Source organism: Choloepus didactylus, chromosome 3, assembly GCF_015220235.1.
Source record: "Choloepus didactylus isolate mChoDid1 chromosome 3, mChoDid1.pri, whole genome shotgun sequence".
Lineage (NCBI taxonomy): Eukaryota > Metazoa > Chordata > Mammalia > Pilosa > Megalonychidae > Choloepus > Choloepus didactylus.
The window spans coordinates 17,937,184-17,949,636 of NC_051309.1; the positions used below are offsets into that span (position 1 = coordinate 17,937,184).

The 12,453-nt window shown below is 41.2% G+C and overlaps 1 protein-coding gene across 1 annotated transcript in view; it reads right to left on the reverse strand.

The window, feature by feature from the left end:
* The window catches only part of FAM184B (family with sequence similarity 184 member B), a 116,830-nt gene extending 104,647 nt beyond the window's left edge, over nt 1-12,183 (reverse strand). The window contains exon 1 of the mRNA XM_037831410.1: nt 12,112-12,183. Coding sequence (XP_037687338.1) covers nt 12,112-12,183 — 72 coding nt within the window. The remainder of the gene's footprint in view (nt 1-12,111) is intronic.
* Between the last annotated feature and the right edge of the window lie 270 nt (nt 12,184-12,453).

The following is a 12,453-nucleotide window of genomic DNA, read 5'->3' on the forward strand; positions in this document are numbered from 1 at the left end:
GGCAGTTCCTCAAAAATGTCACTCTTAGTCACTCTTGGGGTGTTTTTCCTCTCTTAGCTTCTCGGGAGCAAGAGCCTGCTTTCAACAGCTGTCTTCAAACTGTCTGTCATCTGCAGCTACTCTCTCAGCTTCCATGCATTCTTCAAAGTGTCCCTCTCGGCTGTAGCAAGCTCGCTCCTTCTGCCTGAGCTTTTATAGGGCTCCAGTGAACTAAACAAGGCCTGCTGAATGGGCGGGGCCACACCTCCATGGAAATTATCCAATCAGAGTCTCACCCACAGTTGGGTGTGTCATATCTCCATGGAAACACTCAAAGAATTACAATCTAATCAACACTAATATGTCTGCCCATACAAGATTACATCAACGATAATGGCATTTTGGGGGACATAATACATTCAAACTGGCACACCTGGCATACTTTAAAAAAAACCTGTCAATGTTGGTTATTTGAATGGTGGAATTCTTTGCCATATTTATTTTTTATACATCTATGCATTAAAGAAAACAATAGGGGTTATTTTCACTATTAAAACAATTGGCTAGAGAATTATCTGGATGGTTGGCTTGAAAGCATCAAGTATTCAAGGGCCATCACAATCCTGCCACAACTTCTCCCTCAGTATAGTCATTTATTCATTAATTCAGCAAATATTTGCTGAAGGCCCGCTATGCTATTCTTCCAGCTCTGGATGAGTGTGTATGCAGACTCAAAAATCAGAAGAAATGGACACTGCCCTTGGGCTGTTCACAGACACTTGGCCAGTAAGTAGCCATGGTGGGATGCACAGGGGTGGGGCTGTCATAGAGAAGGTGGGTTTGAGAGAATTCCCAAGAAGGGAGTCACCTGCTCCCCTTGGGTGAGTCTCTAAAGGCTTTACAAACAGGCATTTGAACAGAATCTTGAGACATTTCATGGTGGAGAGAACATTCAAAGTTGAGGGACTAGCACATGCAAACTTTAGGAGCTATGAAAAAGAACGGTGTTTGCAAATCTTTAGGTCTTTGGCATGTTCTGTGCATAGTTTCATGGGTTGAACTGTGTACCCCCAAGAGATATGTTGTAGTGTGTTTTAGTTTCCCAGCTGCTAAAAAAAAAAAATACAATGGGTTGGCTTAATAACAGGAGTTTATTGACTCACAGTTTCAGAAGCTAGAAGGCTTGCTTCCTCCCTGGATCAGTATCTTCTGGATGGTCAGCAATCTTTGGGGTTCTGTGCTGTGGTGGTTTGAAAGTGTATGTACTCCAGAAATCATGTTCTTAAAGCTAATCCTTTCCTATGGGTATAAACCTATTGTAAGAAGGACCCTTTGACTAGGCAACTTCAGTTAAGGCATGGCCCAGGGTAGGTCTTAATCATGATATTGGGGTCTTTTATAAACAGGATGAATACAGAGAGTCAAATAGAAAAGCCATGGAAGCAAGAAGCTGAAAGGAATGAAACCCAGAAGAGAAGGGAGAGACCAGCAGACATGTCTTACCAAATAACAGAGGAGTCCAGGATCGCCAGCAGCCAGTCTTCAGAAAGAAAGCATCGCCCTGATGATGCCTCGATTTGCACATTTTCATGGCCTCAAAATTGTAAGCTTGTAAGCTAATACATTCCCATTGTTAAAAGCCAACCCATTTTATGGTATTTGCTTTGAACAGCTTCACAAACTAAAACAGATTTTGGTACTGGAAGAGTGGGTGCTGCTATTGCAAATACCAAAAATGTTAAAAAGCCTTTATAATTGGGTAATGAGTAGAGTCAGGAAGAATGTTGAGGTGCTTGATAGAATAGGCCTAGATTTCTTTGAAGAGACTGTTGGTAGAAATGTGGGCAGTAAAGTTACTTCTGATGAGGACTTAGACAGAAATGATGAATGTGTCATTGCAAACTGGAAGAAAAGTGACCCTTGTTTTAAAGTGGCAGAGAAATTGGTAAAACTGAGTCCTGATGTCAGATAGAAGATGGAATTTGACGAGCTTGGATATTTAGCTGAGGAGATTGCCAAACTAAATATGGAAAGTGCTGCCTGGCTTTTCATTGCAGCTTATAGTGAAATGCAAGAGGAAAGGGATAAGCCCAGAACTGAATTCATGAGCACAAAAAAATTAGAAACTGATAGTTTGGAAAATTCTGAGCTCCCAGAAAGTGAGTCCTCAGAGAACAGTGCTCCCTCCATGTGAGGGTTTAACTGAACATGGAACCAGTCAGCCATTTCAGTGGAAATGCAGTTATACAAAAGGATTTGTGGAAAGTCCTTCTGTCTAATGGTTTAGACCCTTGTGTATTGCATGTGAAACTGACAAGTTTTTTGTGAGACCTCTATGAATAGATCTATATGAACAGAACCACTGTCATATAGGATCTTTTGATAAGGTTACTTCAGTTAAGGCAGGGCCCAGGGTGGGTCTTAATCCCATTACTGGAGTCCTTTATAAACAGGATGAATACAAACAAAGAAAGAGAAAACCCATGGAAGCAAGAAGCTGAAAGCAGTGAAACTCAGAAGAGAAGGGAGAGACCAGCATATGCCGCCATGTGCTTTGCCATGTGACAGAGGAGTCCAGGATCGCCAGCAGCCAGTCTTTGGAAAGAAAGCATTGCCTTGATAGTTTCTTGATTTTAACCTTTTCACAGTCCCCAAACTATAAACTAGTAAGCTAATAAATTCCCATTGTTAAACGCCAACCCAGTGCTTTGAGCAGCTTAGCAAACTTAAACACTTGGCTTCACCACCACATGGCAATGCACATGATAATGTCTTCTCCTTTCTCTTCCAGGTTCCACTGACTTCTAGTTTCTGGCTGCTCCCTGCAACTTCTCTTCCTGTGTCCAATTTCCTTTCCTTATAAGGACATCAGGCATTTGGATTAAGGTCCACCCTCATTCAGTTTGGGCACACCTTAGTTAGTAACATCTTCTAAGGTCCTATTTACAAAGGGGTTCATACCAACAGGACCAGGGGTTGGAATCTGAACGTGTCTTTTGTGAGTGGTGTGGTTCAATCCCTAACAAAGTCCTAAACCCCAGTCCTGAGAATAAGACTTACTTGACAATAGGATCTTTGAAGATGAAATTAGTTAAGATGAGGCCAAACTGCACTAGAGTGGGTCCTAATCCAATATGATTGGTGTCTTTAACAGGAAATTTGGACACAGAGAGTCACTGGAGAGAAGGCCATGTGAAGATGGAGGAGGCAGAGATTAAAATGATGCATCTATATGACAACATGGATGAACCTTGAAGACATAATGCTGAGCGAAATAAGCCAGGCACAAAAAGAGAAATATTATATGCTACCACTAATGTGAACATTGAAAAATGTAAAACAAAGGGGTTATAATGTAGAATGTAGGGGAACTAGTGATAGAGAGCAATTAAGGAAGGGGGAATGATAACCCAATAAGAACAGATAAGCTATTGTGGGTAAATTTAACATTCTGGGAATGCCCAGGAATGACTATGGTCTGTTAATTTCTGATGGGTTTAGTAGGAACAAGTTCACAGAAATGTTGCTATATTAGGTTACTTTCTTGGGGTAGAGTAGGAATATGTTGGGAGTAAAGTAGTTATCTTAGGTTAGTTGTCTTTTACTTACTCCCTTGTTATGGTTTGTGGGAAATGTTTTTTTATTGTATGTTTAAAAAATTTTTTTATATAGTTGATTAAAAAAAAAGAGTTAATTAAAAAAAAAAACAATGAAAAAAATATGCAGTGCCCCCTTGAGGAGCTGGTGGAGAATGCAGGGGTATTGGGCTTCCCCACCTTGATGGTTGCTGATGTGCTTACAGACACAGGGGATTGGTGGTTTGATGGGCTGAGCCCTCTACCACAGGACTTCCCCTTGGGAAGACTGTTGCTGCAAAGGAGAGGCTAGGCCTCCCTATAATTGTGCCTAAGAACCTCCTCCCGAATGCCTCTTTGTTGTTCAGATGTGGCCCTCTCTCTCTAGCTAAGCCAACTTGGCAGGTGAAATCACTTCCCTCCCCACTACGTGGGATCAAACACCCAGGTGTGTGAATCTCCCTGGCAACATGGAATATGACTCCCGGGGAGGAATGTAGACCCAGCATCGTGGGATGGAGAACATCTTCTTGACCAAAAGGGGGATGTGAAAGGAAATGAAATAAGCTTCAGTGGCAGAGAGATTCCAAAATGAACCGAGAGGTCACTCTGGTGGGCACTCTTACGCACAATATAGACAACCCTTTTTAGGTTCTAGTGAATTGGAGTAGCTAGCAGTAGATACCTGAAACTATCAAACTACAACCCAGAACCCATGAATCTTGAAGATGATTGTATAAAAATGTAGCTTATAAGGGGTGACAATGGGATTGGGAATGCCATATGGACCACACTCCACTTTGTCTAGTTTATGGATGGATGAGTAGAAAAATGGGGGAAGGAAACAAACAAACAAACAAACAAAGGCATCCAGTGTTCTTTTTTACTTTAATTGCTCTTTTTCACTTTAGTTATTATTCTTGTTATTTTTGTGTGTGTGGTAATGAAGGTGTCGGGGATTGATTTAGGTGATGAATGCACAACTATGTAATGGTACTGTGAACAATCGAATGTACGATTTGTTTTGTATGACTGCATGGTATGTGAATATATCTCAAAAAAATGAATTAAAAGCTGAAAAAAAAACTGAAAAAAAAAAAAGGATGCATCTACACGCCAAGGAACATCAAGGATTGCTGGCCACCACGAGAAGCTGGAAGAGGCAAGGAAGGAGGCTCCCCGACAGGTTTCAGGTGGAGCACAGCCCTGCCGATACCTGGATTTTCACCTTCTACAACTTCTCCAATTTCTGTTGTTTTAAGCCATTCGGTTTGTGGTTCTTTGTTACAGTAGCCCTGGGAAACTGAGACAGAGAGTAATCAGAAGATGAGCCTGAAAAGGCAAAAGGACGTAGGTCGTGGATTACCTTGTTTATCCTAATGGCAACAGGGAGCTGCTGGAGGGTTTCAGGTACGTGGTCCAGTGCGTGTTCCAGAGAGATCACTCCAGCAGCAGTGAGGACAGATTCTAGTTCCAGAGTATTGGGAAATAGGTAGTAGAGCAGAGTTACTAATAGCATGGAATGCCTGGGTTAGAATTCTGGGTTTCACCTTTTGGAAGCTGTGTGACTTGGGGCAAATTGTTTAATATCTCTGGGCCACAGATATCGCATAAGAACCACTGTCCTATAATCCCCAAAAGGTCTAGGTATCTCCCTTCCCAGGACACGGCTATCCTGGTCAGTGGCCACAGTTCCCCTAGAGCAAGGCTAGGAAGAAGATTCGCAGTATCCCCTTGTGTCGCTTTCACAAGCCCCTCTCAAGGGGTTTTGACCTCCCCTGCCTTCCATGGGCTCTGGGCCTATGAACGAACTCAGGTCTGCAACTGGGTGAGGGTCCCTGGCTTTCTGATAGGTAGATGCTAGCCAGGCCTCTATTTGTAGGACCTAAATGTTGTTTTTGTTTTGTTTAATTTGTTTATAGAAATTTAGTAGGATCTGTTTCTATTTAAGGACCCCCACAGTCAATGAGACACTTTTGGAGATCCCTACGAATCAAACCACACTGATTACCACTCCACAGCCATAAAGACCATCAATAAAGTAAACAGACAAACTGGAAAAATATTTTCAGCTTTATTCTAAGGGATTGATATCTTAAATATAGAAAGAACATCTAAAATTAGAAAATACATAAATCATCTATCTCATGGAAAAATAGACTAGAGACATGAACGGTTTAATGTATGCAAAACAAATGTAAATTGTCTTTAACTATATGAAAAGAAGCTCAGTCTTATTCATAATAATGAAAACTACACTGAGAAACCATCTCACCTAAGAGACTGGCAAAAATAAAAGAAATTAACAATAATGAAATGAAGTTCTGATACATGCCAGAACCTGGATGAACCCTAAAGTCATCACGTTGAATGAAATAAGACAGACACAAAAAGACAAATGTTGTATGTTTTCACTTAGAATAAGCAAATACATAGAGACAGAGAGTGTATTACAGGCTACCAGGGGTGGGAGAAGGTGGAGATGGAAAGTTATTGCTTTGATGGGTGCAGAGCTGCTGTTTGGGATGATGAAAAAGTTTTGATAATGATGGTGGTGTAGGTAGCATGATATTGTGAATGTAATTAAAATTACTGAATTGTTCACATGAAAGTAGTTAAAATGGGAAGTCTTGTGTTGTATACATGCTACCACAATAAAAATTTTTTTTTCTTTTTAATTAACACCATACCCTGTTGGTGGGGCTATGGGGAAACAGCCACTCTCATTGTTGGGGGGAATACAAAAATAGAACAACTTCTAAGGAAGAAAAATTACTTATACATTTATCTTGTACTGAATTTGGTGGTTTGAAACTGTATGTAACCCAGAAAAGCATATTCTTAAAGTTAATCCATTCCTATGAGTGTGAACCCCTATTGTAGGGAGGACTTTTTGATAAGGCTACTTCAGTTAAGATGTGACCCACTTCTATCTAAATGGGTCTTAATCCTGTTACTGGAGTCCTTTATAAGAGAATGAAATTCAAATAAAAAGAGAGAAAGCCATGGAAGCAAGAAGCAGAAATCAATTTAACCTGGAGGAGAAGGGAGAGACCACCAGACACACCATGTGCCTTGCCATGTGGCAGAAGTGCCCAGAATCATCGGCAGCAGTCAGTCTTTGGGAGGACAGCATTGCCTTGACGATGCCTTGATCTGGACATTTTCTTGGCCTCAAAACTAAGCTAATAAATTTCCATTGTTTAAAGCAGAATTATTTCATTGTATTTGCTTGAAGGCAGACCAGGAAACTAAAACACCTAGCAATCCCATTTCTAAGAATCTATACACTGAAAAATATACAAAAAGTTAAATGCACAAGCTATTCACTGAAGTACTATTTATAAGGCAAAGAATCAAAAGATTCAACAAAGTTAAATAACAATGCTGTAGACCTCAATTTGAAAAGTATCAATATGAACTCAAAATACATATTTCCTAGATCTGTATTAAAAAGGCCTAGATATGATTAGCAACTTAGTAGAATTGAGTGCCCTCAATATACAGATTGTGGTCTCTAAATACCATTTCCTACTGAAAGAAAACAGGGTTTCTTGGGGCAATGGCTGATTCCAGATCTAAAGCAGGAGATGAGCCTAAAGCATTTTGTTACAATGAGAATGGAGAAAAGCAAGGAAGCTGTCAAAGATTACTGGGACCATATCAAAAGGACTCAGGAGTGAACATCTGAAGGAAATCCCATTAACCAAAGATGGGCCAATTTGAACATTAATAATGATAATAGTGATGGACTGAAACATTAAATACATTTAAATCCATTAATTCATAATGATATTCTCCTTCAATAAAAAACCTCATTGATCACTTTTGGAGGATAGTAGGGAACCAAACGATTATTTTTAAGGCAGATAAACAAAGAAATACAATCAAGCATTTATTTTACTTTTTCAAAATGAACTGTACCACTGGATAACCAAATAGCAGATGAGGGGAAGTTTCTCTTTATAGAAGTATTTTAGCCATGAAATGAGGATGGAATTATAGTATTAGGAAGTCATCACTTCATAACCTCTAATGAAATAGTGGCTCTAGCAATCATTTCCAACAACTGCTAACATCACAAAGAGAAAATCAGATAGTACGTGTCTCCTGACGGAAGTTTGAACACATCTTATGAAGACTTCATATCACAAAATTGAACCTGAATCTAATAAGTCTTTTCTAAATTACCAATTTACAGAAATACAAGTGACAGAAGAACATGTTAAACATCATCACAAAGATGCAATTAGCATCCCAAATTGTTGGAAATGTCACAGGAAAAACAAACCAGTTTCTTAAACAAGTAAAGGACGAAAATTAAGTGTGTGTGAATATGTCTGTGTGTGTGTGTATCTGAAACTATAGATTAAGAGAAACCTAATGACTCATCAACTAATTGTAATATATAGATCCTTATTTGAGTTATCTTAATTTGAGAAAAACTGTAAAAATGTTGGGACAATTTATGAATCGATACAAACATTAAAAGAAAACATGGGCTAAATGTGAACACCGGAATTTTGTGATTTTAAGTATTTACTGTTAATTTTTTTCAGTGCGACAATGGTATAACCAATATGCTATAAAAAGGAATGCTTATCTTTTAGAGATATATAAAGAAATATTTATGGGTGAAATTCATCTGAGATTGCTTAGAAATTATCCAGAATTAGGAAGTAGGTAAGGATATAGAGGAAGCAAGAACAGCATGCTTTGGTAATTTTTGAAGATGGGCAGTAGAGGTACATTGCATTGTTTTCTCTAACACTGCATGTATTTGAAATTTCATAGCAAAAAGTTATTAAAAAGCAACTATAAAAATCTTGTTTGAGAGCACATGATTGATAGAACCTGAATCACATCAAGAACTCTAGCTGCAAGCAGTTCTGAGAAATAACAGTTTTAAGCTTTCCAGCCTCTGCAGCATGCTAGAATTAGGTTGAAATGTATGTAGAATGAGAGGATCAACAGCACCCACTCCCAAATTCGTACTTCAAGTGCTGTTCTCTTCCTTGAATTTCAGGACCTCTTAAAATATCCAACTGCCTCTTTGACATTCCTCTTGGGGAGCTGGATCCCTGAGAGTCTGGATGTCTAAATATTGCTCCATCCTAGATTGCAAGAGATACACAAACTCAACATTCCAAATGTGAAACTAGTAATCTCCCCCATTAAACTTGCTCTGCTACTAAACAGCTCTCAGCTCCTATAGTCTCCACTTTGGGAACTGGGGGAATGGCTAAATTATCCCAGGTCATTTGCAGCTCAAGGAATGCAGAAGACTAAAACTTGCCCCCTTTCGTCAGAACTGATTCAATTGTATATTGCTTTTAAAAACATGCCTCCTAGGAAACAACCCAGATAAATGGATAAACAAAATGCAGTGTTTATGTACAAAGGAAGATTACTCAGCCCTAAAAAGGAATGACGATCCGAGACATGCTACAACCTAGATGCACCTTGAAAACGTTATGCTAAGGGAAATAAAAGACACAAAACGACAAATATTGTATGATTCCACTTGTATGAAATATCTAGAAAAAGCCAATTGTTAGATACAAAAAGTAGATCAGAGTTTACCAGGGGCTGGGGGAGAGGGAATGGGGAATTATTGCCTAATGGGTACAGAGTTTCTGTTTGGGGCAATGGAAAAGTTTTGGTAATGGATGGTGGTAATGGAAGTACAACATTGTAAATGTAATTATTGACACTGAATTGTATACTTAAAAACGGTTAAATCAGCAAATTTTATGCTATGTATGTATGTATGTGTATATATATGTATCTACCATAATAAAAAATTTTAAAAAAATGAAAGCCACCTAAAAAGGCACTCAGCCCAAACATTTTAGGTAGCAACTATTTCGTAACAAATCTTTATATAAGTCTAGCCATCGGAGATCATTTGTTCACTATTGGCAACTGCAATATAATTGGCCGGAAGTTCAAATAAGCCCATAATTGCTTACAGTACACGCTAGTGTATCCTAGAACCAACCAGCCAAATAACTGCCTGCCTCCTTACCGTAACAGCCAAGGAACTGCCTGCCCTTGTGAAGATAATTTAGAGAGCTAGGAATTTGGGGGCCTAGATTTTTCTATCTGTTTCAGTAATGTGACAGGTGCAATTTTTTTCTCCAAGGCTAGAGGAAGAGATGCTTTTGACCTCTAGTGCCTGTTAAAACATCTGCAGAAAGACGACTTGTCATTTTTATTGCATAAGTGACGGTGCTCCTAAGGCAGAGTGAAAGAAGTGATAAATAAGATTCCTGGAGGCCATTAAATGGCCCTCGGTGGGAGGGAGGCCTGGGTGACTGCCGCACACCATCACCCCATCCCACTTCTTTCCGCGGCACCTTACAGTTACGAAGCACTGGCACATCAACTCTGGAAGTTGCTTTCATTTTCAATCTCTGCTCAGACCTGACTTAAGACAGTAAAATCAAGCAAGATTAATGAAAATGGGAATAAAAGATGATTGGGAAAGAGTGGAAAAAAGGTGGATCAGACTCTTCTGGCCAGTTCAGAATTGAACCTAGGCTCCAGCCTAGAATGCACAAGGACCTCACTCTAAGTCAGTGGTTCTCTACAGGGGTTGGTTTGTCCCCATCCCAAGGGACAACTGTCAATGTCTGGAGTTATTTTTGGCTGTCACACCTGGAGGGGGGTCGCTATTGGCATCTAGTGGGTAGAGACCAGGGATGCTACTGAACATCCTACAATGTAACGGACAGTCTTGCACCCCTCACCCCAAAGAATTACCTGGAAAAAATGTCACCAGTGCTGCCACTGGGGATCCCTGCCCTAAGCCTAAGACAATGCCCAGGTTCCATCCGGGCTCTGCTCTGCTGACACCAAACAGGGGCTGTTGTGAGTGAGTGCGGGGTGGTGGCCCTCCAGCGTCTTCTAACCTTGACCCCCAGAAACCTCAGAAATGAGTATCTCATTCCTGCAGAGAAGGTACAGTAAGGGAAGTGAAATCGTGAGCTCGCCCTTGAGGGCCCTCTCCAAGGATGCGGAAAGCCTAAGGGCAGCGACATCTCCCTGCCCCAAGGGATGCTCAGCTGGATAAGTGGCAGGTGCAGCTAAGGGGTGGCTCTTCTCAAGTCTGACAGGAGGAGAAGGGAACCAGAAGCTGCTGCGAGGAGCCACTAAAGGCCACCGCGAAATCAGGACACAGCAGGGAAGGGGAGGACAGAATTTGCTGAAGGTGGTTCACTGGGATCCCTTTTGCAAACCTTGATGGTCAGTTGCCTTGATGTGCCCTGGAGAAACAAGGATTTTTATTTCACTTTCTCCTTGCAGCAACTGTGAGGCTGGTAGGTAAGGCAGGCATTATGCACACCTGTTAGACAGGTGAGGACAGGGAGGTTGAGGACATTCAGAGGGCCACACAGGCAGTGGTCAAGCTGGAACCAGAACCAATTCTTGGCCCATTGCCCTACTGACACCCAGGCCACCAATGACTAACTATAAATAATTTTTTTTTTCAGTCCTCAACCCACCTTACCTCTCTGCATCATCTGCTACCAATCCACACTCTCCCTCTTGAAAGGCTCTCCTCCCTTTGTTTCTGAACACCATCTTTACCTGTGTCTTCCTGTTACCTTTTTGAAGACTCTTTCTCAGTCTCTCTTTCATGGGTTAGCTATCCCCAGGTTTCTGTCTAGGATGACCTTCTCTTCTCACTCGGCAAACTCTTACTGGGAAAGCGGTCAAGAGATTTATCCCCATGAGGAGCTTGGACAGTCTCTTCCATACCAGTGAATGGAAATACCCAACATAGAATATGCTTGTGCTAAATATTTGTTGAGTATATGAGTAAATGAACGAATGAATGCCTATGTGTTGAAATTCCTAAAGCTGAATCTTTAGTCTAGATATCACTTCTAAGCTCTAGACTTAGTGTATTAGTCAGCTACTGCCCACAATAATGCTGCATAACAAACTACCCCGAAAACTCAATGCCTTAAAACAAGAAGGATTTATTCTCATGCAAGTTTACTGTGGTTCAGCTGATCCAGGCTGAGCTCAGTGAGTGACTGCTTTGGATTCAGGCTGAAGGTCAGCTAGGCTTGGCTCCAGGCTGCAAGCTGGATTTGGGTCTTCTTCCTTAGGCCAGGCTACAGGGGCAGCTGCTACCAGCACATGCTCCTCTCATGGAAACTGCCAAGCTGCACATGCACATTTAAGGCCTCTGCCTGTGTCCACATCCTCTGACATCCCAAAGACCAGAGCAAATCTCAAGATGAAGCCCAGTGTCAATGGGATGAGGAAGTAATCTTTGCTCCTAGGGTATGGGAGGGGGCTAGAAGTAAGTGACTATTTACTGTACAATAATCCAAACATCCAAATTAGCATAACTATATATCAAATTGCTTACAAGGCATCTCCCCCGTAGATGTCCATGTGCTCAAGTTCTCCATGCTGTTTGCTAAGAATGTAGCATTCTGCCAACTCTTTCCTCTGTAGAGTTAGGTCTTCTTGTTCATATCCACTAGCAGTTGATCCGGTTGAATTTGGACAGATCACTGACTGTCAAATGCTAACTCACCTGAATTCTGAATCGTTCTGCCTTCTGGAACCCATCGCTGCCCAGGCCCACACAGTTGACCAGCTCTCCCATTACAGACATGTGCCTGACTCACTCCTGAGTTTCCGAGGACTTTCAAACTCGGCGTCCCTGGGTTCTCTCAATGGGGCGTTACTTTCCCAGCTCCTATTATGCTCACTGCTAACTCTTCCCCCACCTGCCCACCCTGTGCTTCAGCTTGCCTGAGTCTCAATGAGGAGATCGGTCACTGGATGTCCTTTTGAGCACTGACGTCCTATACTGACACCAGCTCCAATATATATCAGCTCTTCTCTGGGGCAGCATCTGCAAGAAGCCCTCTCT